The sequence below is a fragment of the Cryptotermes secundus genome, unplaced genomic scaffold (assembly GCF_002891405.2).
Source record: "Cryptotermes secundus unplaced genomic scaffold, Csec_1.0 scaffold1702, whole genome shotgun sequence".
Taxonomy (NCBI): domain Eukaryota; kingdom Metazoa; phylum Arthropoda; class Insecta; order Blattodea; family Kalotermitidae; genus Cryptotermes; species Cryptotermes secundus.
Window position 1 is genome coordinate 204,608 of NW_019727429.1, and position 27,181 is coordinate 231,788.

Genomic DNA, 27,181 nt, shown 5'->3' on the forward strand with positions numbered 1-27,181 from the left:
GAAGACTTTTGAAGATAGTGTAAAGAGATTAGTGTGTAGGGTTTGTAAATTGTGTAAACCTGCAACAATGTTATAATCAATTGTAGTTACAACTTGTGGGTTGTTAAATAAACCAATTAACAATGTGAATGGCATCTTCAGTAGCCAAACATGTTACAATACATAATATATACACAAAACCTTATAATTTTTAACATATGATGAGCAGTTTGTAAGCTGTGACTCTGTGTAGTCCAGTCCGGAAGAAGTTCACTAACATTTCAGGGAAATACTGGTGATCTAGCAGACTATGCAGCGTCACATCCCAGATAACAGTATCTTCACAGTCACCGGAGTGAAAACCCTAAATTACACAATTTTTAAACTGTACTGAATATTAATATGGATCTGGACATTATAACTATTACTGCTTACTTGGTTATTTTATGATGTTGTACCAACTGTTAAACTTGTGTACCAGCATATAAGATAAGACTGTGATGATTCTGCATAATAAAGTAGGTTTGGGTGTAAGAAATTGTCTTCTGTGATGAGAATATCCATTTTGGTGGATTTAATTTACTCCTTAGAGGAGAGGTGCTGATGACAATTACAATGACAGTGGTGGCCAACACTACTTTCAAACTATTCCGTTAACAGATAAATGATAAATTCACCCAAAGTCCGTGACAATAAACTTAAAACTGAGTGTGATGACATAAAATAGCAACAACTGATTATTATATCACCTCATGTACCAACTATTTCAAAATGAAATGCATTCTTGTGAAATGAAAACATGATTGTGACAAAGGAAATACAATCATCTAGAAAAGATTGCAACTACTCTGCCAGGTCTGATGATTAATAAAACGCTATACGCAACAGTGGGGGTATGCAGTAGCATAGTGGTGAAGGTACTATGCTACAAGCCGGAAAGTCGTGGGTTCAAGTCCCGATGAGGTCATTGGATTTTTTTCAATTGACCTAATCCTTCCGGTCGCACTAGGCCCTGGGGTTTACTCAGCCTCTAACAGAAATGAGTACCAGGAATTAATTAAATAATTTTCCTGGGGAGTGAAGCGCGGCCGGCGCATAAGGCTGCTGACAACCTTACCGCCATCTTTGAGCCGATTGTCAAGGTAATGTGGGACCCTTAACGTCTCACAACCCTATGGGCCTTCACGGCTTGTTACAGGTATAGCTTTACTTTTTTTTACTTTTTTTATATGCAACAGTGCATCATTTATATTATGTCCACAGTATGATCCCACTAAAATAGAATTACGAGAAACAAAACTACAGATTCTGAAACCAACCCATGCTATGACAAAAGAAACTGATAATATTAAAAGGAAGCAACTGTCAAAATAAAATATTCATGAACCAATTACTTAACCCATTTAAAGCAATTTTCCAGGCAGGTCCTACAGGATAGCAAATAGGACTAATACAACTGGGCATATTTCATTGGGTAAATAAGGTACCAAGCGCCAGCTCCTACCCTTGCTAGAGTCCTGTCTTGACTTTGAGGGTGTGGAAGGATATTCTTGACCCCCAAGGGGAATCTTGCCTGGAATTTTCCTTGTGTAGGATTTCACTTCAAGAGACTTAGCTTTCCCTTGAGGCTCTCCCTGCTGCAAGCCACGTCGGGGCTTGTCTGCATTCTCATCTGCACCTAAGGTTAGTACATAGTAATATTATATCAAGTGCTTCTTTCATGTATTCAACACCAGCCATGAAGACAAGCCATACCATACATAGCCTACCTCCTCCTGATCTTCGCACAATCTTCTTCTTTGGCCTAGCCAGAGAATCCTCATCAACCTGTCTTCCCTCCACTGTCTCATCTATTTTTGAACCCTCAATTGCCTCATGAACAGTCCCATTTGTATCCACGTTGATATACTTCTTCTCACCTTCATTGCCATGACCATCACTGACAGCACTGTCACTCTCTTTGCACCTTTTTCCTTTCTCTGCTTTCTTTCGTCTTTCTACTTCTGAGGAAGACTTTGAAGATGATGCATCAGGATCAAGTTTCTGGCGTTTCTTTGGATGAAACAATTCAACAACGTTTATTTTCCTTTTGCGTTCTCGTCTCTCCTGTTTCGTGCCAATGGCTTCGGAAATTACTTCATTCCTCACGATAGGTGTAATTATTGTTGAAGAAAGCAATTTTTCTGACAGTCCAGGACCTATCTGAAATTAAGGAATTCAAGAAATTAATGTTGCATGTAAAAATTCTTATTGAATATGTTTCCATTTTTCACTTAGCATGTACTTATATGGGTCCAAAAGGAATCTACGTAAAACTATATACTATAGCCAGAGTTATCTTGCCAAATGCAAAACCAAATTCTGTGTAACCAATATTCATATATTAACACCGCTCTTTTCCTCTCGCCTTTACTTGTATTGGCGCAGTCGGAATGGTGCTATCCCTGCTACACCTGTTTCTACCTTAGGACAGTGTATGATGGCCACTGGAAGTTGTTCTCACAGATCAAACTAAGGAAGATCGGTATAGGTACGGGAAACTAGCTGGGTCGGTTTGCATGGGTCTCAGGGTAGCAATGCCGCAGAAAGCGTTTTTCTAAGAGTTGAGCCAATTAACGTTTATTTACCTGCTAATTCACCACACTGTTAAATTAATGTATTCTTGTGCTGTATGTTACAGAGTTACTATCGGCAGGCTATGTCTCGGAGCGTGCAAGGTCACGTCCGTTCAGTTCGGAATCTATTGTGAAAGTCTTCCCTTTGTGGAATGGCTTGCACCCCCACGCCGGGAATTCGAAAGATGGTGTTGACATATACATTTCATCCCATCTTCCGTGGGAAGCTTGAACGAGGCAACCCAATCATACTGGCCCTCATTCACAGGCAATTGTAACAAGCTCTGACCTGTCCTTTTAGGCGCGTCCGGTTCCCTGTACCCGAGCTAAATTTTATGACTGATCATAAATGTCATAACTCTGAATTTCTTGTTTCTGCCAAAATCTAGGAATTTCAACATAAACACCGTATTTCAAGTCCCAGACAATGAAATACGATATTAAAGATCACGATACATTTCCAGTAATATCGAAACATAAGACTTTTTGAAATAAAAATTACCGAGAATTAATTAAAATAAATTTCATGTCATCTATAATCTTCCAAATAAATAAGGGCTCAGAATGATCAGCGTCAATATATTACTTCCCCTTGTCAAACCTGAAAATTCCACCACAAGAATGTTGAACACAGCATGCACAAAACAAGGAACAAAAATAATTTCTGTGTGTAGGATAGGAAAGCTTTAATGAAATCCACAAAAGGTTGGTCAACAGCAATACAACCAGTGATATAGGTATGGTCAGTCAACATTCAGCTTGTGTTGAGCAGCAGACAAGCAGGGCAACTGTTTTGAGCAACAAACCGCAAATATATGCAATAGTTGTCCCACAATTGAGGAAATTAAGATTTGAAATAAAAGAGTTAGGGCTAACTACCATTTCTGATATAGCTTTGGAATTCACTGACAAAAACTGAATTCTCAGCTCTGTATGAACAAGGGCAGAATACAGCATATTCTGTGTCTAGCATAATCCTGTTATTGGCTGATCATGGTTCTCAGTAAGAAAAGCTAAGAAACTGCAGGGCAGAAAGTAGGATATAAAATAACACAACAGGTAAAATTATCTTAAAACAATTATCAAAACTTGGTAAGCACAAGAGATATACACAAATGTTTATTTATTATAACTTACAGGCATTAAAATATTACATAAATGAAGGCTCTTTGGATTATTATATTATGCACAACAAACCACAAGAATACTAACATAATACTTTGATAGAGTTCATACAACACACAACAGGGCATGATGCACCAAAGTCACCTAAATTACACTAACTATGACATATATCAGTTACTCATAAGTTTAACATAATACTAGTTTTAACCTGTTATAAGAAACATATAATTCAGATATTTTAAACCCTTTATTTTTAAGTACATGAACTGTAAAGTTTCCTTCAATGTGACGCATCCCCTGAAGATGGCCTTGCGTGACCCAAACATGTCAAGATGGTAACAACATATGTAGGTCATACCGAAAATCATGAGCAACCTTTTTTTGCATGCAACCTGGGAACAGCAGACGAAAGAGAGTACAGTGGTACGTGGAACCAGCTGTTGTGTTAACCTTCAGTGTCTTGTGACGTCAATAGCTTGCATCACGTGACCAGTATCACTCCTAACAAAATGGCTGACAATGATATGTCATTTTGCCAGCCTGCTGTCATCAAATTTCTTGTGAAAGAGGAAATCCCTGCTGCAGAAATTCACCAGAGACTTCAGCGTGCTTATGGAAGTGTGTGCATGGGTGCAAGCAGTGTTCGAAGATGGGTGAAACCTTTTAAAGATGGGAACACCAGCATCGAAGATGAGCCTCGGAGCAGTCGTCCTCGAACAGCCTCAACTGAACGCAACATGGAAAGAGTGGATGAGATCATTCAAGATGACAGGCGTGTGACTGTAGACACAATAGCCCGAAAACTTGGAATAGGGCACAGTGCAGTACAGGAGATGATTGAAAGCTTGGGCTATAGGAAAGTTTGTGCTCGTTGGGTCCCACGGTTATTGACTGAAGACCAGAAAGGTCAGCAAAAAGCCATCAGCTCAGAACTGCTGCAGAGATATCGACACAAAGGCAATGATTTTTTGCTCTGTATTGGGCTATAGGAAAGTTTGTGCTCGTTGGGTCCCGCGGTTATTGACCAAAGACCACAAAGGTCAGCAAAAAGCCATCACCTCAGAACTGCTGCAGAGATATCGACACAAAGGCAATAATTTTTTGCTCTGTATTGTGATAGGTGAAGAAAGCTGGTTTCACCATTTCGACCCTGAAACGAAACGGCAAAATATGGAATGGCACCATTTGCATTCTCCATCAAAAAAGAAGGCAAAGAAAGTGCCATCAGCTGTGAAGGTGATGGGCACAGTCTTCTGAGATGCAGAGGGGTTTATTTTGGCCGAATTCCTGGAACCTGGGCAAACTATCAATGCTGCTCGTTATGTCCAGACGCTACACAAGCTCCGTCGTGCATTGTGTGATAAATGTCCAGGACGAAACATCATCATCCTGCATGACAACGCTCGCCCCCACGCTGCTTGCCTCACACTGGAAGCAACTGCAAAGATTGGGTGGGAAGTTTTTCTACACCCCTCCTATAGCCCTGATCTGGCACCCTCCAACTACCATCTTTTCTGATTTGTGAAGGATCAGCTGCATGGACAAAGTTTTGAGACAAGGGAGGCAGTTCAGAAAGCAGTGCGTCAGTGTCTTCGGATGGCTGGAACGGAATTTTACAGAAGGGGAATTTTCAAACTCCCAGAACGCTGGGAGAAATGTGTACAAAGAAGTGGCGATTATGTGCAAAAATAAAGAAAGGTCTGTAGATTGAGGTGGTGTATTTGGTTTGTCAATAATAAAGCATGTTACTTTACAAAAAATTGTTGCTCATGGCTTTCAGTACGACTCTCGTATAATCAACATATGGAAGTAAACAAGATATACTTAGATGCGAGTTACAAAAAAAGCTGTGGCTTGAGTCCACAAGTGAACTATACTGACTGAGCGACCACCGCTTATCAGAGTAGTGCCAACTTTAGCTGACAGAGGGTGTTGCGTGGCCAGCGAAACGAATCCCCAGAGCCATTAATTTCAGTTTTCTAGACCAGAGCCGCTATTTCCTTAAAATAGCTCCTCAATTATCCTCACAAGGCTGAGTGGACCCCATTCCAGACCCACTACTTCGCAGAAAATCTGGCAGTGCCAGGGATCGAACACAGAACCTCAGGATCTGTAGCCAGAAACTCTGACCACTAGACCACAGAGGTGATTTACATTTTATTTTAATTGTAATGTCAACTTAGTAATTACAATTGGTCATTATTTTACCTCCAAGAATCAGCCCCTACTGAAATCATGAAGCTTTTATCTCCACCGTAACTGTAATATATCATGTAGCATGAAACTCTTAGAAGCTTAATACTCAAAATGGTGACATTTCTAGAAAAACATAGGCAAACTGAATATTTTATTAAAAGGATATAAATACAAGGTGGTTCAAATATGACCAGGACTGATTTTTTTTTTTTTAACCAAAATTGCCGAACACTTACTTGCACATGCCAGTCTTCAACGTACTCCCCTCCGAAGTCAACACATTTTTCCCAATGTTCTGGAAGCATCCTTGTGCCCTTTTCAAAAAAGTTTTGTGGTTGGCGGCGTATTCACTCCTGAACATTCTGGATGAAGGCGGCGTTTTCCACAAACCGCATGCCTTGCAAGTCTGATTTGAGCCTTCCGAACAGGTAGAAATCACTTGGTGCCAAATCGGGACTGTAGGGCGGATGTGTCAGAAGGTTCCATTTCAATTTCCGGAGGGTTTCCATTGTTGTTTTGGCTGTATGGGGGCATGCATTGTCTTGAAGGAAGGCTACCCGCTTTCCACCTCTCTTCCGCTTGGATTGGATCTTTTCCTTCATGTCTGCTGCCAGGAGGTCTGAGTAATAAGCTGCACTGACTGTTCTGGCATCTGTCAGAAAGTCTACATGGATAACTCCCTGCCAATCCCAGAAGAATGTTGCCATCACTTTTCCTGCCGAATGGCTCCTCCGCGCTCTCTTGGGTTTGGGAGAACTGATATGCCGCCACTCACGTGATGACTGCTGGGACTCGGGAATGAAGTAGTGCACCCATGTTTCATCCATGGTCACTAGAGACTTCAAAAATGCATCACCTTTGTCTTCAAACTGCTGTTGGAGACGACTGGCAGCTTGCATTCACACCATTTTGTTCATGTTCGTCAAAGTGTGTGGTACCCACCGTACATTCACCTTGCGATATTGCAGGTGGTATTTCACGATGTGTTCTACACTACCAACACTGATGGACAGCATTGCTCCAAGTTCCTTGATAGTGATGCGCCTATTCTCATGAATAAGCGCATCTGCATGATCAGTGTTTGGCTCGGTGACGGATGTTCGCGGCCGACAATCATGCGGTTCATTCTCCACGTGCTCTCTGCCCTCTCTGAAGCACTTACACCACTCAAACACACGGGTCCATGAGAGACACTCATTCCCATACTGTTGTTGGAGTCTGTGGTGAATTTCAGCGGATGGGACATTTTCTCCAACGAGGAATTTGATCACAATGTGTTGTATCATGCTCCGCAGTACCTTCTGTTCGCTCATCACTCTAGCAACTCCAAGACAGGACTGAACAGGTTCTAACCCTAACAGGAGGGACGTTGGAGGTTGTTGCTTCACTCTCTCAAGGTCGCACAGCTGCTGCACAGTGTGGTTTGTTTACAAAAAAATCAGTCCCGGTCATATTTGAACCACCTTGTATATGGTTTTATTTATGAATCAGAGACAAAATTTATTTACATTGGAATAAGCTGGAGCTCAGTGCAAAGGATTGTCAAGCAACTGCAGTATTCCAAAATTTTCAGGGGGGTGTATAATCAGTTAATGCCATTACACATTAAATAATGTGGAGTCAATGATTATTTACTCAATGTTGCTCTAATGCGCCCTGTCTGGTCCCATGAAATATGTCACCTGCAAGTGGTGAGTGATCCAGCCTGCAATAAAAACAAAAAAACAAACTCCGTGGTTCTAGACCACAAGCGAATTATACCAACCAAGCGACTGCCGCTTCTCAGCAAAGTGAGTGCCAACTTTAGCGGATAGTGGGTGTTGCGTGGTCAGCGCAACGAATCACCAAAGCCGTTAATTTCGGTTTTGTAAACCAGAGGCATATTTCCTTGAAATAGCTCCTCGATTATCCTCAGGAGACTGAGTGCACCCTGTTCCAGACCCGCTACTTCTCAGAAAATCTGGTGGTGCCAGGAATCGAACCCAGAACCTCTGGATCTGTAGCCAGTAACTCTGAGCACTAGACCACAGATGGAGTCACAGACTGCAATAAATGAAACTAAAATTAAGAACAAATCTGACCTTACCTCGGCCATATTATCCGCATCACTTTCAAGTTTTGACATTCGTATTCCCTTTATATTTTTGGTAAAACCATCAAAGAACAGTACTTCATACATGTCTGTAAAGTAAGAAACAATAGCATCAGTGAAAAAATTACTTTCTGAAACTACTGAGAATCAATCATTATTACTCGCGATTTATAATTTCTTGCTAAAAACACATACATTGACTTTCTTAAAAAAAATCAGTGCCTATGTTAACAGAAGTCTATAAAATACAGAACACAAAATACTCTATAAAATATGGAATTAACACCATTACTACCACTTACTAACACTGCTAACATCTAATTAAAATATATCCAGAACACTACTTCCTGTAATTTACCTTCAAATTAGTTTAGAATGCAATGGGTCTTCACATATCCCTTCTCAACAAAATATTATCTCATTAATTTGCAACAAAAGCTACATTTTCAAGTAACCAAATTAAGAGAATTTGTAGAAATGCCAATAGAAATTTCAGTGAAATCATTGGAACACAAAATAATCTCAATACTGCATACAAATCCACTGATATTTCTAGAATCTGAATCTCAGTCTATACTAAGTCCATTGAACTGACTAAGTCTTGAGAAGCTGACAATCATTTGCCTATCATGTTCACAAAAGCACAACAATGGGCCATATTGTAACAAATTCTGTATCTTCACAGTTTAGTAACTTTATATTTGCATCTGGAATTGAATAGGTTCCAGTCAGAACATCTACTCTAAAATCCTTACACTACATGACTTATGAACAATGTATGTTTAATCCTATAAGCAGTCTCTAGTGTTAAAAATTAGTTTCAAATTCATACTTAAACAAACAAACAAACAAAAAGATATGTCATCAATTAATACAACACTGGAGGAATTCACATCTTCCTATGACTATTATAGCAAGGAACATGCATTACAGAACTCCAGAATATATCAGTGAAATTACCATTCCCCAACACAGCTTTGACTTTGGCTGGATATCGTCTGCTGTCATTCCATTTTGCCATCACTCGGTCCCCAATATTGAATACTTTTGACACATTCTTACCATCATTTCTAAAACAAGTGGTTGTATTTGATTAAACATAAGAAATAACATTATAATCAGTACTAGCAAAATTCAGTTTTCCTTAACAGTCGAATACTGTTATTATGATTCTTCTTTTATATGTGACAGACATGATAAGTTTTTAAATAGTTACTAATGGCACATCTAGCCATGTTAGGTGGGTCCCTTGTCATCATGGCATGGTGTGTCCTCAGGTTGTGGATGGAGGAGAAGCCTCCAGATATGGAAGGTAGCTGTGAATATACTGAAAAAGCAGTAGCGGTCAGCCAACACGGGGTGTTCCTCCAGGTAGGGGGTCTGGGTGTGGGGCTAACATCTTACCATAAAAAATAAACTTTTTACAAAATGTCACAAAGGTCCTGGACTTGATAGATTCTTATGGATAAACAACCTAAGCTAAGGAGAATGAACATGAGATTTGGTACATGGAATGTATGTAGTCTATATGGGGCAGGTTCGCTCATGATAGTTGTGAAAGAAATGCCAAAATGTTACTTAGATTTAGTGGGAGTATAGGAGGTCAGATGGAACAGAAGTGACACCAAACCAGCAGGTGAATGTACGTAGTACAGTCAATAATTTCATAGATTGGTCACATAGTGGTGCTGTTATGCACTACAGCAGCTACATGGAGCCATATCTATTTTTCTCTCACCCCAGAAAGTAGTAGTTGCATGTGTGCAGTGTATTCAGAAAGAAAGTCACTGTTGTGAAGGGTAGCTGTCTGCAAGTTGAGGAAATCGAGAATGTTGCAGTTTGAGCAATGGGAAATCGTCAAGTTCTGCCAAAAATTACAAAAATCTGCTAGTGAAACGTTTCAGATGATCGAGCTAGCGTACGGTGAAGAAGTCTTGGGCTGTAGCGCTGTGTTTAAGTGGCACAAACGTTTTTCACAGGGGAGAGACAGTTTGGAAGATAGTGGTTAGCCAAGAATGGCCAGAACTGAACTCAAGATTAAAGAAGTTGCAACGTTGGTGCATGCCAACCACTCCCAAACAGTAGATGAAATTGCAGCAGTAGCAGCAGGAATTAGCCATGGTACTTGCCATAAAATTGTGTCTGATGACCTGGTGTCTTTTTACCCAGCATAGTGTTTCTTGCGTCCTGACACAAGACCAACATGACAATTGCATGAGTATTTGCAGTGACCTGATCGATAGTGTTGACAAAGATGGGACGTTTCTCAACAGAGGAGACAAAACATGGTGTTTTCTGTATGATCCACAACTGAAGCAACAATCGACACTTAGAAATCACCATCATCACCAATAAAGAAGAAACCACGACAGGACAGGTCAAAAGGCAAGGTTTTTGAACTGTTTTTCACCTCATCTGGAATTGTTCACATGGAATTCATCCCAGAATGAGCAAATGTAAACAAGCACCGCTACAAGGAGCTCTTTCACCATCTGTGCAATTCATTTCATCATAAGCTTCTTGAGCTTTGATGAAGGAAGAATTGGCTGTAGTAGTACAAATTTATATGGAATGGGGAATGAAAATCATGAATTAGGTACAGTTTTTTTTTGTACATAAGAGAATCATATAAGCACTTATTAAGAGGGTAGAGTCTATTAGGGATAGGAAGACATATATAATTCTAAGAGGGCGCTGGTGTGGTATCAATTTTGAAGGTTCATGCCCCAACAGAGGGTAAAATTGATGATATGAAGGACATCTTCCATAAGGAACTAGAAAGTGTATTCGGTAAATTATAATACTATATGAAAATTCTATTCAGGGATTTCAATGCCAAAGTAGGTAGAGAAGACATTTTCAAACCAACAATTGGGAATAAGAGTTTACACAAAATTGGTGATGATAATGGAGCAGTCAACTCTGCCATATCCAAAAATCTAAATGTCAAAAGCACAATGTTCCCACATCGTAACATTCATAAATTTACTTGGACACTTCCTGTTGGATAGACTCAGAATCAAATTGACCATATTTTGAAAGATAGGAGACGGCATTCAAGAGTATTTTAACTCTGATCTTTCAGGCAAGCAGACTGTGATACTGACCATTGCCTGGCAGTGGCAAAAGTTAGGGAGACTAGCAGCGAGTAAATAGACTACACACAGATTTCATATGGAGAGCTTCAACCTCCAAAAATTAAATGAGGCAGAGGGTAAAAAGCAATAATGTGTAGAAATCTCAAATAGGTTCACAGCTTTGGAAAATTTCAATGCTGAGGTGGATATTAACACTTTGACTGGCGCGAAGGGTATTTAAATCCCACCCCTGTCCTTGCAGGCCCTTTAAACCTTATGTCGCTAAAATGCATGTAGTTACTTTTTCCTAAACAACTTCAACAAAAATTGGTTTTTAAAAAGGAAATTTTCAGGAACTAATTAAAAAACAATATTTGATGCAATAAATGCCTTTCCATACCTCTTTATTAGTTTTTCTTCGTGNGTTTGAGAAACTATCAGAGAGAACACAAAAATTGCAGTCAAGGAGAGTCTAGGATATTATAAATTGAAGAAGTATAAGCCATGGTTCAACAAGGATGCTCACAATTATTAAATCAAAGGAAACAAGCGAAACTGCAGTGGTTACAGGATCCAAGCAAAATAAATAGGGACAATCTGAACAATATAAGACACGTAGCCAGCAGGCATCTCAGGAATAAAAAAAAAAAAGGAATATGTGAGAAACAAAATTAATGACCTTGCAACAAACAGTAAGAACAAAAACATTAAGAGACCTGTATGAGGGAATAAATGAATTTAAGAGCAGTTACCAACCTAGAAGTAACTTAGTGAAGGATGGGAATGATGAATACTTGCAGATTCCCACAACATTTTGAATATGTGAGAGTTACTTCTCTCAATTATAGAATATACATAGGGTCAATGATGTTAGGCAGATAGAAATACATAGAGCTGAGCCATTAGTACCTGATCCTAGTCCTTTTGAGGTTAAAATTGCTATTGCATAGTTGAAAAGGTACAAATCGCCAGGTAGTGAACAAATTCTGGCAGAACTGATTCAAGCAGGAGGCAAAATGTTACATTCTAAGGCCCATAAGTTAATTCTATTTGGAATAAGGAAAAACTGCCTGATCAGTGGAAGGAGTCTATTATTGTACCAGTTCACAAGATGGATGATAAAACTGACTGCAGTAATTATTGGGGGATATCAGATATCACTGCTATCAACTTTATACAAAATTGTATCCAATATTCTCCATTCAGACACAAAGAACTCAGATTCTTTGTTCTGCTAGGAAAGGGAGGGAGCCAAAGGGGCGGTTAACAGTACCTCTAGAACTGCAAGCTATGAACAGTTTCAAAAGCAAATTTGCAAATGCAGTCACTGTAAAAAGTTATGGGAAAACTAATGGAAAGTTAGAAATTGCTGATTATGATAGTAGTTCCAGAAAGAAGCCCTCCTTTTATGTTAGAATTTTCCATGTAAATAATGTCACCAAACTGGTGGTGCCAACGATTTTTCTCACTACAAAGAAGCTATTGTTATACATCATAGCCTATCACAGTTACACTGTACTTCCCATGAAAAACTATAAATTATTCTTCCACAACTAAATATTATTGCTTAAATGCAAGCCTCATATTAATTCCAAAGTCATTTTCAAGCACTGAAAATCATAACATCTTGCAAGGTTCTTGTCAAGAACTGTATTAAGCAGACCTAGTTCTAGGGATAGTATGCAGACACTAAGGCATAAATTTGGAATACAAAGACTGAATTAACCAAATTAACTATTTGAGGAAAAGTCCTCCTTAAGGGATTCATGGTTTCATGTGGTCAAGAAATTTCCTCCTTTTATAAAACCCAAGTTCATTACAGTCTTCACATAAGCCTACTACAGATGCCATTCCAACTAGTTGACAGGATTAATGAAATACTTATAGCTTTATGTTTTACATGACTGCAATGAAATCTATACTTCTCTCAACAAGGCTAATACAATCTCCAAGTCAAAGAAGAGTGGTATGCTAAAACTTACTGCGGAGTTGGATTTTCAATGGGTCTAAGTCGAGAGCTGTCCATTGGGATCCATTCATCGTAGCGCTGAGACCACTTTTCAAAATGTATGAGAATCTCTTCATCATCCCAGTCCACTTCTACAATTTTGACAGGATACCTGAGAGGAAAGACAGTTTGCCTAACATACAACTCTGGAGTATAGAATGAAAAAATGATACACACAAACACAACCCCGGTACCTGTTATGCAGTACCTCAGACCAGGGCATGATAGATTTTCTTGGATGTATGAGCCGGCAAAATTCTGCCTTCCAGAGAATTATACTGCAATACGAGTAACTATTCATGTCATCCACTGCTGTGACTATGAATTAGTCTTGAGTATGTATAAGAAATCATAAGATATTCACAATAACTGGAGCAGTACAATTTGATGATGATGATGATATCATCATCATCACAATCTATTATATCCCAATGTAAAACAACAACTAAGATAGATACCTTTATAGCCTTATGTGGCTATGTGAACATGCCTTGTAGTTTTGCAAGTTGAAATACCACAGATCTACAGCCTTTGAAAAAACAAACTCCATGGCTTTAGGCCACAAGCAAACTGTATCACTCGAGGGGCCGCCGCTTGTCAGCAAAGTTAGTGCCAACTTCAGCTGATAGATGGTGTCGCATGGTCAGCGCAACAAATCCCCATGGCCATCGATTTCAGGTTTCTGGGCTGGAGCTGCTACTTTTCAATTTAAGTAGTTCCTCAATTATCCTCATGAGGCTGAGTGGACCCCATTCCAGACCCACTACTTCTCAGAAAGTCTGGAAGCGCCGGGAATCGAACCCAGGAACTCTGACCACTAGACCACAGAGGCGGTCATTCATTGATTGTCCATTCACATTGCACAACATCAGGTTGCATAAACTTTCCTCTTACACTGTGGGCCTGAATTTATTTCTTATGACATTCCCTAAACTAAATCCTCAAAACAAACAACAGAGACAGAGAGCATACGCACTACTGACATGACATTCCCTAAACTAAATCCTCACCCCAAACAGCAGAGACAGAGAGCATACTCACTACTGACAACAACTACCATAAATCTTGGAATCTTCCATTATTGGAAAGTTCAAATTCCAGAAGCTACAGTTGGCTACACCCTGTCTATTCTGTATTACTGTTATATTGTTTGTCTTTTCTTATCGTTATTAAACTGTTATTTTAGAATTTAATTCTTTTACTTGGTGGTGGTGGCTGGCTGGGAAATGTGAAACTTGAGCCTATACCATCCTGTGTTACATTTGATCATGCTCCAATTTTCTTATGCCTGTTCTTGGACAAGCCCTACATCACCAAGGGGGCATTTTAAACTGCAGCAACAGAACCATGGAGATAAAAAGTGGCACTATCCACATGTTTCTAAGACTAGGGGTAAAGGCATTAGAATCGTGAAGCTAACCACTTTTCACATTCCCAGAATACAACTGAACCCTGATCAAAAGCTTCTCAGTTAAAGGTTCCCCTTCATTTAATGCTGAACGTCAATGACATTGAGTCTAAACTGTCTCCATTTAAGACTACCCTCAGTTTAATATTTAAATCCTCTGCCTTCCAAGGACACCTAAAACAGGAGTTTCACTGTATTCACAACTGCTCAGTAAAAACTACATCATTTCCCCTATCCCATTACTCACCATATTTCACTTCCTAGGTCTTTAGCTTCCAGTCTGTTGCCAATCTGGAAGTTGAGTGCAGAGGACTGTCTTCTGCTAGGAGTGCCATTGCTACTGTTGGCGGGACTGCTACCATTTGTAGGTGTCATGTCACTAACACTCCCTTGTTCTGAATCATCTGATTTGGTAGGAGACTCACATGTGGAGTTTGATGATAGTAAATGAGCAGCGTTGTCACTTGAAATGTTCATCTCTTTCTTGGCAATTTTATCTTTGACTTTTCTTTCCACAGTAACCACAGAGTGTTTAGAAGTAGAAGATCCAACTTTCGTCTTTCCTGAAAGATCCCTATCAGCTTCCTTTATCTCAGGTGGAACAGTCTGACTAGCATTTGAACTGTTCTCACGAGATGCCTGAGATCTGGCCTCTTCTTTCGAAGTTTTGTCTCCTGAAAGAGAATAGACACATACATGAATCCCTTGATTTAAAAAGGTTATTCATTCCTTAAAATTTCTGTAATGTGAAAATCCATAAATTGAAAATGATATTCCTATTATGTATGATCTGAGGTTTTCACGGCAGTGACTATGAAGAATACCATCTTCTGGGATATGGCGCTGTGTAGATCTTTTGTAAAGCGACGTTTTGGAGGAACGTATTGCCTCCATTTTCAGGGTAGAAATGTCGGTATACACAAGATCTACACGGCACCACAATAAAGAAATTAATTTCATTTTTATTTGTAAGATGGGCATCCTGTTGTGCATATCAGTAATATACAGTATATCCTGATAGACATACTTTGTTTTTCAAACTGGCGCTTTTCGAAACATACTTGTATACATACACACTATAGTGCAAACGCACAATGGACCAATAACTGGTCTAAGTGCATGGGGAAACCCACCCCCTCTCATAATATGAATATGAATACTATAGTGGAACAGGAAGAATTTTCAATGACATGCTACATGTATGTGATACATACACTTGAAAAAAGCCAAGTCTATTCATAAGATACAATCCCATCTTTTCATCATAACACAAGGGCTATGACTGCAATGGTTCACTTCCCCCTTCCAAAAAAAAATCTCTAATCATGAGCCTCAAGTGGCTTGCTGCCAAGACGAACTGATTGGCACTGCTGGATGCCTCGGCCTAGCAATAACAAGTGAACAAACAGAAGATGTTACATATGTTGTAGCTAAAGTGCAAATCAGTGAGACTGTGATATAGTTACTTCTGGTTACAAGTTATAAATATTCAATAAATCTAACTATAAATCCAAACCCCATTTCTAGTGACTAATATGTGACAACTGGTGTCAGAAGTGTGATTAAATTTACTTATTTATTGAAGACTGCATTGGAAAATTATACTGCCATACTAGAAAAAAAATGATGGAGCACCTATGATTTAAATGAAATTCAAGACATGGTGGAAGCCAGCTAAGAAAATATGAAGGCTCATAAATAAAACATAGATGCCATAGTGGAGGCCTCTCTAGAACACACTGAGTCCAATCAGAAACAGACTGACCAAGATTGCAGAAATGAAGGGAGAAATGATGAAGGCAACGGTTCTATTACTCCCACCTCCTCATTATACACCTAGAACCTTGAGAAACCACAGCCATGACACTCTGAACACCAAGAGGGGCACATGTGACAAGTCATGTCTTGTGATGATTGGTGCAGGAGCATCAGTGATGATCACCAGAGCTAACCTAACTGTAGGACTGCACAAGGGAGACCTACCCAAGCTGTAAGTCCTGCATATGGCATGATATCCTCCCCATCCTGCAGGAATTGTTAGTAAAGTTCACTTTAGGCTGGCATCAAGTGATGGCTTGGGTGTTCGTTGCCAATATCACCGTCATCATCATCCTAGGACTGGATGTCTTGCTCACCCACGATGCATCCTTGGATTTGAGGAGCCACCTATGACTGGGAGATGAGGAAATGCCATTTTGGTGCAAAACCATTGAACAATGCTGGCAGTGAAGCTGTAATAACCCCTGGAGGCAGCAGTAGCCTGAAGTGATGGGTTCCAAGGCTGCCCATCAAATTAAGCTAGAAGGCCAGTCAAGCTCTTAAGGGAGGTGCCTGAAACGATGGCTAGAGACCACTGATGGATGAAACCCACTAAAGGAAGTGCGCTTATAAAAGAACCATGGCGTTCAAGAGGAGTAGCCCTAAGGATGGAACAGCTGCAAAACAGCAGCACAAGACCCAACCCAAGAGGAAGGAAGGCTGGATGTCACTGAAACTGGAAGCAGCATCAGAGCCAGCAAGATGCTGAGATGCCATTCATTAGGATGATCACAGATCTACCTGGGATCAGCAGCCTCAAGGCAGAAGCAATGTGACACAATGGCTGAAAGAACAGTTTAACAAACAGATGATGTCACACCACTAAGCAATGTTATGGTAAACAATTTTCCATGGCAAAGGAAAAACACGCAACAACAGAGGAATTCTTGTAAGCAGTGTTTTCTATGCATTCCATACCAAGGTTATATAACAAAGAGAGATGGACAACCCAGAGAGTCAATGGTTGGAGGTTGAGTCATCTGTTAGTAGTCTGGAATTGCACTGTTAGCAGCCACTGCCTAACAATGACTACTGAAGAAAACAGAAGAAATTATGTGTGCTGTAGTCGTGATCTATAGCATAAATATGAATGAGACTGTTATAGCTATTTGTAGTTAAGGGTTATAAGCATTCAGTAAATCCAACTATCACTCCAAGCCCCACATCTCCTCACTAAACCATGACAATATTAATTTACTGACAGGTCTACTAACAACTAAGGTACATGTATTTTTCCATCTTCACAAAAAAAGAAGAAGAAGAAGAAAACTTATGAACATAAGATGTTCATCATAGTGAAAATAAAGTTTCTTACTTGAAAAATAGGAACCAATTAATATGCTTTGTTGTAGTTAAAGTTTATAACTCAAGTATTTGTAAAATATGGGATACCTGTACTAGTCAATTTATATCTCTGTTCCTAACACTATCAAACTCTCCTCAAACTTTGCAATGGGAAGTTCTGACATAAATACAACAGGAGAGAAGTCACCACTCTGAAACCTGTCCTATGAAACTAGTTTCATTTGCCTACCTTGTGTTCTACTAACATTCAAAGTCACCAGTCTTAACAATAACAGCAGAAACAACAGTGACAATGACAGGAGGAGGAGGAGGATGTGGTAGCAGTAGTAGTAGTAGTAGCAGTAGTAGCTGTAGGGTGTAAGATGATGAAAGGTCAGATGAATTACACTGGACTACACAATGTTATATCCCAGAAGTTAGAACTCTTCATAACCACTGCTGTGGAAACCTAAAACCCTACAAATAAATCTCATATTCTACAACCAAACATTAAGCAAAGTCAGGGTTAAATATGTGGAAATATGCATGTTTAAGAAATGGGGTCAGTTACAGGTTACCTAGCTCCAAATTCTGTTAGTCGCCATGGGCACATAATTAGCAGACAGAATGGTGGCAATGTGCCAGATATGCAGATCTAAAAAAGAAAACACTCATAAACAACTGTGCCCTGTGAAAGACACATGCCTGAAACCAAAAGCATCTTATCTAAGACCTCAAATAATGTTGCAGTTAGGTAAAAGAATACAGTATGAATTCAACATTCAGAAGCTCAGAATTCATAAAAAGGTAAAAAAAGGTAAAAGGTAAAGGTATCCCTGTAACATGCCATGAAGGCCCATAGGGTTGTGAGACGTTGAGGCTCCGACATTTTCTCTAGACAATCAGCCCACATATGGCAGTAAGGTTGTCAGCCTTACGCGCTGACCCCACTTTACCCACCAGGATGATTCCTGATACTCATATCTTTTAGATGCTAAGTCAACCCCAGGGCCATAGTGTGGCTGGAAGGATTAGGTAAACTGAAAAAAATCTACTCCATCAGGACTCAAACCCACAACCTTCCAGTTTGTAGCATAGTGCCTCAACCAACTACACTAACATATGCCCCTCAGAATTCATAACATCTAATATTTATAAAACATACACACAAAAAAAGCAGCACAATATGACAAACCATACCAGAATCACGTGAAGAATGTTCAGTTTTCTTTTCACACTGAGGTGCCTCCTGGTTCCCTTTAGTCAAAGCAAACACAGATGGCACTATACCCTTCTTCAACATCCGTCGCTTTGAATACTGGGACTGTACAAAATCCTCATCCCGAAAATGTTTGGAACAGATTTTAGTGTGCTTATTAACTGTGAGTTTTTTGTAATCAGCTCTTCTTACACTAAGAATCCACAACTTCCGTTCCTTTGGGTCAATGGGAAAAGTATGAAATGTGACTGCTCCATTCCCAGAACTGCGGCTATTAGAGCCACAGTGTGGAACGCAACAATGGTGACCCATCTGAAAGGAAAAAAGATGCAAATCAGAATAACATTACTATGTTTTTTTTAATAATTAAACACTATGCCATGATGGCCAGGATAGCTCAGTCAGTATAGCAACAGGCCATGGACTGGATAGCCAGTGTGAAGCTCACCACGCTCTGCTACCACTTGTGCCGTTTCTCCTTCCTGATATCTAGCACTTCTTACGTCCAAGATAGGAGCGGCGCATCGTCAGGGGCTCTCATGTTATGTTCACAATGCTCCCTAGATGTAGTAGGGACTCCAAGCCACAGCAGGGAGACACTTCCAATCGACAAGACCAGTTCACAATCATAAATTAATTTAATAAGAGAAACACAATAAAACAGAATACAACAATTAGAAGTTAATAGAAGCCGTGGGCCCCAAAACATACAACCTGTGACCACATCTGTCAGTTACTTTACTCTTGCCTTAACTGCGGCATCAGACTACACTTAATAGCCCACTCTCACTGCTTATTACTCTTGTTTACCATCATGCTACTTCAGCAGACACAAAATAAACGTTAACAAATATTCCTTGCCCACAGGCGATTCCTAGGAAAGAAAACACAATGACGTAACGTTAAATTAAAGCCCATCGCTCTGCCACACAATAACCTATAATGCAAACAAAACCCCCGACGTGCGTTGCCAGCACAACCCCCCAGACATAATTTAGAATACCTTCCGAAACCGAATTTGAAAAATATCCCAGGCTGGCCGCGTACGTCCGATACGCTGTGGATCCAAACAGCGAATGAATCTAATTCACTAACCGGCTTCTTCCGAGCCATTTGGGGAGGGGACGGGGAGAGGAAGCGGAATCCCACGTGATACCCTCCAGCACAGGATGAAGGGGTAGGGATTAACATGGCTGGAAGGCATGACATCATCCAAGAGCCATAACATGGCTCAATCTAATGCCAAGGGCAAGAACAGTGGAGGTATACCTTCACCTCCCCTCACAACCCAGCCTCCTATCCATTGGGTATCGGCAACTGTTTCCCTGGGGGTAAAGCAGCAGGGGCATAAAGCTGAACACTCCCATATAGTTCTGAGGTCAAGAATGGTGGAGCTATATCTCTAATCCTCCATACATCTTCATGGTAAAAGTAAATGGTAAGATTGTCCCTGGGCTTGAGTAATTAAGCACCACATGATGAAGATGGGCCCCAGAGCTGGTCTGGATGCTATGGAGAAAGAAAAATCTCTTGCCCCTGCTGGGAATCGAACTCTGGTCATCCATCCTGTAGCCAAATCACTACACAGAGTTAGCTTGGCTGCTTTCTTTTCAAACTAGGATTGACAGATGAATCAACCCATAAAAGGTGCCTACAAGAAGACGAATCAGCCACACATATCCTATGTGATAGTGAGGCCATAGCAATCTTAAGATTTTGTCACCTGGGTCTCTTCTTCATGGAACCAAGTGAATGTTATAGATGTTATGAACAAATCAGTTCCTTTACATTTATTATTAATGACACATAGGCCTATGGTCAAGTGGCTAAAGCCATATAATTGTCAATGTAGCCACTCATACTACAGCTTTGCCACAAGGTTTTACTTGGAGATTCATACCTCCCTTTAAGCCTGAAACCTCTCAGAGCCCACACACGCACAGTCTTTAACAGACGCTTTTATTCGGTTTTCAGTGTATCACTTAACATGTGTAGTGATGAAAACTTGGTTTTAGTTGAACTAGCTTTTTCATAATTGCTGAAGAAAAAGACAAAAGAAACTCAGTCTCAGTCGATAAAAAGCTGTTCAGATGGAAAATTACTGAATTAATCTGTTAAATGAAACATGGCTAGAGTTGGCAGATTGCTGCAACTATCTGAGAATGGATAAAGAGACATAACTGGAGCTGTTGCAGTTAAGTTTCTCAAATTATCATGAAGGAAGACAACTTGATGAGAACAGCAATTATTCCTCACAATGCCTGTTTGCTACCCTTAGATTTTTGCCAGTAATGAAGATTTAAGCTCTCCATCTCCATACCAAATTTACTAAATAATGAACAGAAACACTACAAACATCGAAAATAACACGATGCGGGGGGAAGTAAACTAGTTCAAACCTGGCCTTGTCCCTCACTATACCCAAGAATGCCCTGGTGTGAAAGCCTCATGACCTAACTCCCAGCAAAAAGTCAAGCTTCGATAGCATTTTCATATTCACCCATTCTTTTCGGCCAACTCTCATGTTACCACATCAAACATGGCAGATTATTGGAACCAGAACACAGGTTACAATGCTGTTGGCTTTCCACTTACTGTATTACTGATAACCCAATCTGACTAAAAAAATGTAAACAACTTAGATGATCCAAACTCCCACAGCTTACACATGTTACTACTGTCTGACAATAAGACACATACCTTTTCCGCCAAAATGTAATGAAAGTAGTAATCAGCTACACTTCCTAACACACGCTCATTCTATTCATTCTTTGCCCTTCTTTACCACCACATACACACACACACACACACACACACACGTTTCATTCTGTTTGTTTCTTTCGTGCAACAGGTTAGCCAACACAACGATAGTCCTTACATTGCATGATCCAAGCAATCCTAACCTTGGGCCTGGCGCACACCAAGGAAACTGGCAACCGCAACGCAACCTCGATTTCCGAGAAATATCCCTGATTTCAAGCAAGCAACTGGTTTCCAAATTAGCAGGCGCACGCTGAGGAAACTTTCGTTCGATTAGCTGATCGCACCGTCTCAAGTGATCTCAAGTGGGTGTTTTTGCTCGGTAATTTCGTGCACTTCTCTTCTGCAATGTCAGATAATAATATTGTTACTGTAATGATATGGTGGTGGTTGAGACGGAGTAAGAGGAGAAGACAGGAGAAAAGGAAACATTGGGGGCAACCGTTCTTTCACAACAATTTAAACTCAGACGTTTATATTGTTTCGAAAGAACTTAATCAGGATACAGAACTATTAAAATAATTTTACAGAATGAGCATTGAACGTTTTTCCTTATTAGGGGATCTTGTAGGACCTCAAATTCGAAGACAAGATACAAATTTTCGTATAACTGTGTCAGGCGAACCATAGACAAAATTATAGTTTTGTATAGTCTAATTTTTATGTTTTTGGACAGCAGACAAGAAGACAAAAGTTCTGGACTGAATTGTAATAAGCATTACCCGAGTTCAGTCTCCTATTAATTTCCTCCTGAATTAGGTTCTGGTTTGTTATCGTTGTTCCCAAAAATCTGAACTGTGCCACATTTTCAAAACCTGTTACCTATCTTTAGGCGGTGCCATAGCTCAAGCGGTTAGTCGCTGACTTCCCACCGCAGCGGCCCGGGTTCGACCCCGGGTCTGGTCAAGTGGGATTTGTGGTGGACAAAGTGGTACTGGGGCAGGTTTTCTCTGAGTACTTCGGTTTCCCCTGCCAATCTTCATTCCATCAATTGGTCCACAATCACCCTCACCTATCATCTGGGGCTGGTACAATAGGCCAGAAGTGGGCGCAGTACAACGGACGTAGTCCCACCCCATTAGCAATAAAAAAAAACGCTGAGGTAACTTTGGTTGACATGCTGGAAGAATATATACGGTGTCCAGATGAAAGGTATCCATAATGAAAAATTTATATCTCATAAACTAATTATCATACACATATCTGGATTACGTCATTGGAAAGGAAAACTTTTTTTATACCCAGCTTACGCACATACGCTGCCATATTTTTGCCACCATCTTAGGAATCACCTGGACAGAGAGATGGCTGGGATATAAATTGGTAGAGGTGGACCAATCGCTTGGCCTCCTAGGTTGCCAAATTTAACACCAGGGGATTTTTTCTTGGGAAGAACTTTGTCTACCAGATTAAGGTCAACAACCTTCAACACATGAAAGCCTACATATGGGTCACTGTGGCTACGGTAACATCAAACATACTTCAAGCCTGGATATTTGTCATGCCACCAAAGGAGCCCACATTTACATTTAATGAGGAACTTATATATGTAGAAAAAAATATATAATTTCCCTTTGTAATGGTGTAACCCATTAATGTGTATAATAAATTCTTTCTAAGATATAATGATTTTATTTTGGATACCTTTCATCCGGACATCCTGTATCTTCTCTCTTACAACCATTATCTGTTATATGAGACCTGAAGATGAAGATACTGGAGCTGCAAGGATTCAATGCTTTCCATCTTTGCCAGCATATTCTTGACTAGAGTTAACTAAAAACTGCAGTAAGGTACATAGTATCACAGGAAGAAAGCAGATCAAACCTCTTCATGATTGTAAAATACAGAAATGAAGGGTCTTTGTTATAACATCCACTGTTACAGAAAAAAATTGTAAATAAAACATTAAGTAATCTGTGACCTGCATCATTTTCAGTTGTTGTTAAATGGTGTATGGATCTGAGATTCTCACAGCAGTGGCTGTATGGAATTCTCCTTTCTGGGATAGAATGCTGTGTAGCCTGGTGAAAGTCAACTGACATATCAGAGGAACATACTGCCTCTGTTTTCATGGTTGAAGTGTAAGCGAAGCATGAAGCTGGCAGCAAGCAGAGTTTCATGCCGTTATATCTCAGTAGAACTCTTCTGTGCTAAGTCGGTGTTATAAGAGTTGAAATAAAAAAAATGATAAGCTCCTTAATAAAGTTACATTAGGATTGAAATGTTGGTTGAGGCACTATTCTACAATCAGGAAGGTCATGGGGTCAAGTACCAATGAGGTGGCTTTTCAATTTACCTAATTCTTCCAGCCGCATTATGGCCCTGGGATCGACTCAGCCTCTAAGAGAAATGAGAACCAGGAATATTCCTGGGGTGTAAAAGGTGGGTGGCACGTAAGGCTGACAACCTTACAGCCATCTGTGAGCTGTCTAGAGAAAATGTGGAAGCCCTGATGTCTCACAACCCTATGGGCCTTCACAGACTGTTACAGGGATAGCTTTACCTTTTAGCTTTCTTTTTTTACCATGAGGATGGAAATAAGTTACATTATTATACTGCAAATTACTATCTAATTAACTAACTCTAGACCTGAGTCCTTCAGAAGCCAACAGTTGCTTAAGCACTGAAGAATTGCACAACTTACAGCATGGTTGCATTTTATGTGAATCTGAATTGTGAAAATTTGAAATAGTGCAATAAAAAAAATTAATAAAGTCTCATTGTATGCACAAAGTTTAAAATAATGCAAATTTATTCACAGGGGAAAGTTTGTTTTGAATTATGCAAGGTCTTCAGGAACGCATCCTCATGTAAAATGTGACTGCACTGTATTCTGTAACCCCAAGGTTCATTACTAGACCCAGAAAAGCCTGCCACTGGCCCCTATCATGTGCCAGATGAATCCAGTCCACACCTTCCAATCTTATTTCTTTAACATCCATTTTAATATTACCCACCATCTATATATAGATCTTTACAATGGTCTCTATCCTATAGAGTTTCCTGCCAAAATATTGTATGCACACCTCTGAGTGTGCTATATGCACTGCCCATCTCATATATGCCTTGATTTGATACAAATTACTATCTAGTTCTATAATGGTAGTAACACACTGCCCAGTTCCAGATAAATAATGACACAACATGAACTAAGGCAAAATATGTTTTATTGGTATCACTTGCTTGAACATTAACTTTCTGTAAATTATTAAACACTGTCTCTGTACAGTATTTGGCATGTAATTTTCAAGGACACATCAGCAACAAATAATGCAATGTAATTATTAGTAACTACTATTCATTCACTAAGTTACTTACATAACATATGATCACACGGAAAGATGTTTACTGTAATAACAACTCTTCATTCTCAATCCAACTTTATTGAACATATATCTCACCTCATTTCCCACTCTTTCCCATTACTCATTCTCTCATAAATATATTTTTTCTTCTATCCTCTTATTTTACAGTCATTCCTATGACAATCTTCTTTCAAGACCACCCAGCCAATCTGAGTAATGACAATAATTTTTGTACTGAGTAACAACTTAGGCACACAAGCACTAATATAAACATGTTACTAACAAAAGTTTGATAACAAGCATGAAGTATGTGATTACCTCAGTGGAATTTAAAATTCCTCCAGAATACACACACAGAATGTTAAATACAAAGACAACTGACATTATACAAATGGCTAAGAATTTCAGTGTTGTCTGTCATCAGATTATACTTTCAGTCATTAAAATGGCATAAGTATTTGTAACATGACAAATATTGTGATAACATCAAACATATAGGCTTAATGACATCTAAAAATTATTAAAAAAAAGAATTAAAACAATAGCACCTTACACTCCATACAGGAAAACTTCAACATTAGGATTCCCAAATTTCTGGAGCGATCCATTGTGTTTGTTGTCATATGGTACCATAACCTAGAAAACAAAGGAACCACAAGATGATTATCATAGCCCTGTTATGTAATACAGAAACTTGAAAAGATTTATTTTTGTTAAGGAAACGAAGTAATTAACACTACAGCAGCTGAACATTAAGTTTTAGCATTACTCATACCAAAGCCCTCCACTGGACATAATCCTGAACCAGCTCCATCAACCTCTGATCTTCACAACCCATATTTCTAAGATCTTTACTACTGTCACCTTACAAATTACTTCTCAGCCTTCATGCATTTGCATTATATGCAAGAATAAATGTACATGAGTGCAAATTTTATAAATGCTTTGTACCATTTTGATAGTGCTTTCTTGAAAGGTAATGATTAGTGTTTCATCATTCGTGTACCTTTAATGTATGGAACCTCTCACGCTGTTTTAAGGGTGAAAAATATATTTTGCAAATACAACCACATCAGGTAATGTAGAGGTATTACCTATACGGAAGTCAAACTCACTCCTTTAAGAGGAGAAGGCACATTTTTAAAGGTAGTGATGAAATGACAATAGTCTCAATTCATGCAGGGTCCTGAAATTATTTATAGTAACACATCTTTAAAAAATATGCTAGTTTTGTTAAGGTAATTCTTTTGTGTAATATGAAACAACAAAAGGGTTGTACATAAATATTAATTTATCTTTTAGTTTGGCAGTGATAAATAAATGCATCACTGGAACTCAGAGTGTGAAATTTTGTATAAAGACAAGTAATAACATACTTCTAAAGTTTTGAAATATATATTCAGGAGAAAACATTATTCACAAATATCTCTGAAAACAAAACCGCTGAAAATATTCTTTTTTTTTTCTGTGCTTCTCCCACTCTTCTGCTTTGAGCACTTATTAGTCTGTGAAAGGCCAAAGTATAAAATAACAGTTATTACATACCCTGTTAACAGAATGAATAATGCCATTGGTAGCTGGAATATCACAATCATGTACTGTGGTGCTGCCAATGTGGACTCGTCCCTCATGATCTCTCCGAACAGCTACAGACTTTCCACTGAGAGTTTCAACACGATTGGTAAACGGCCAGGAGGTGGCACCCACACCAGCACAGCAGAGGGCTTCTGTAATAGCAATGTTCATGTACATTTCAACATTATTCATGTGTAACTCCAGTGTCAAAGGAATCTAGCGGCATTCTTCCTGTCTTCATACTAAATGAAGAACACTGCATCATACTAAACCCTGTATTATATTAACACTTTCTCTCTCAGCCTGTTATATATTGTGACACGGGTGGCGCAACAGGAATTAGGGGTCACGTGAACTCTGTGGTCTCGCAAGTGAAGTCACATACTCCCACTCCTTCCATCAGTGCGCAACGCTCGGTAAACACCCCTTCCCCCGTGGTGATGTAACAGAGGAGCAACTGTGTCAGGCAACCATCGCCACGGTGACATAACAGCACTTCCCACAGTGACGTAATACCACAGTTACTACACAGCAGTAAACAACTCTCGACAGTGTTGCTAGGCAACCTGTAAACACGGCGTCACACAACAGCGGTACCTATCAAGTAACTGTTTTCTGTTTTGTCCGTGCCGAGGCTAAATAAGGAGCAGCGAACACTATTCAGTAGTGAGGACTGAGCCAGTTACGGGTGAGTGAGTTACTAGTGAGTAACGATTA

General features: G+C 39.6%; 2 protein-coding genes across 8 annotated transcripts in view; both read right to left on the reverse strand.

Moving 5' to 3' along the window:
* The window catches only part of LOC111864808, a 78,990-nt gene extending 57,384 nt beyond the window's left edge, over positions 1 to 21,606 (reverse strand). For 5 of the 7 annotated variants that reach the window (XM_033751592.1, XM_033751591.1, XM_023852334.2 and 2 more), the window contains exons 1-8: positions 21,522 to 21,606; positions 18,803 to 19,133; positions 14,748 to 15,174; positions 13,067 to 13,204; positions 8,968 to 9,077; positions 8,002 to 8,096; positions 1,749 to 2,181; positions 1,484 to 1,657 (exon numbers count right to left, since the gene is read on the reverse strand). In XM_033751592.1, the coding sequence (XP_033607483.1) occupies positions 1,484 to 1,657; positions 1,749 to 2,181; positions 8,002 to 8,096; positions 8,968 to 9,077; positions 13,067 to 13,204; positions 14,748 to 15,174; positions 18,803 to 19,133 (1,708 nt within the window). In that variant the 5' untranslated portion in view covers positions 21,522 to 21,606. Of the gene's footprint in view, positions 1 to 1,483; positions 1,658 to 1,748; positions 2,182 to 8,001; positions 8,097 to 8,967; positions 9,078 to 13,066; positions 13,205 to 14,747; positions 15,175 to 18,802; positions 19,134 to 19,269; positions 19,421 to 21,521 lie in introns of all 7 variants that reach the window. The other 2 variants (XM_033751590.1, XM_033751593.1) reach the window with 2 other exon arrangements.
* A 3,125-nt stretch (positions 21,607 to 24,731) lies between these two features.
* Positions 24,732 to 27,181, reverse strand: part of LOC111864810 (transforming growth factor-beta-induced protein ig-h3) — a gene marked incomplete at its 5' end in the record, with an annotated part of 35,782 nt that continues 33,332 nt past the window's right edge. The window contains 2 exons of the mRNA XM_023852341.1: positions 24,732 to 25,525; positions 26,435 to 26,616. Of these exons, the coding sequence (XP_023708109.1) occupies positions 25,439 to 25,525; positions 26,435 to 26,616 (269 nt within the window). The remainder of the gene's footprint in view (positions 25,526 to 26,434; positions 26,617 to 27,181) is intronic.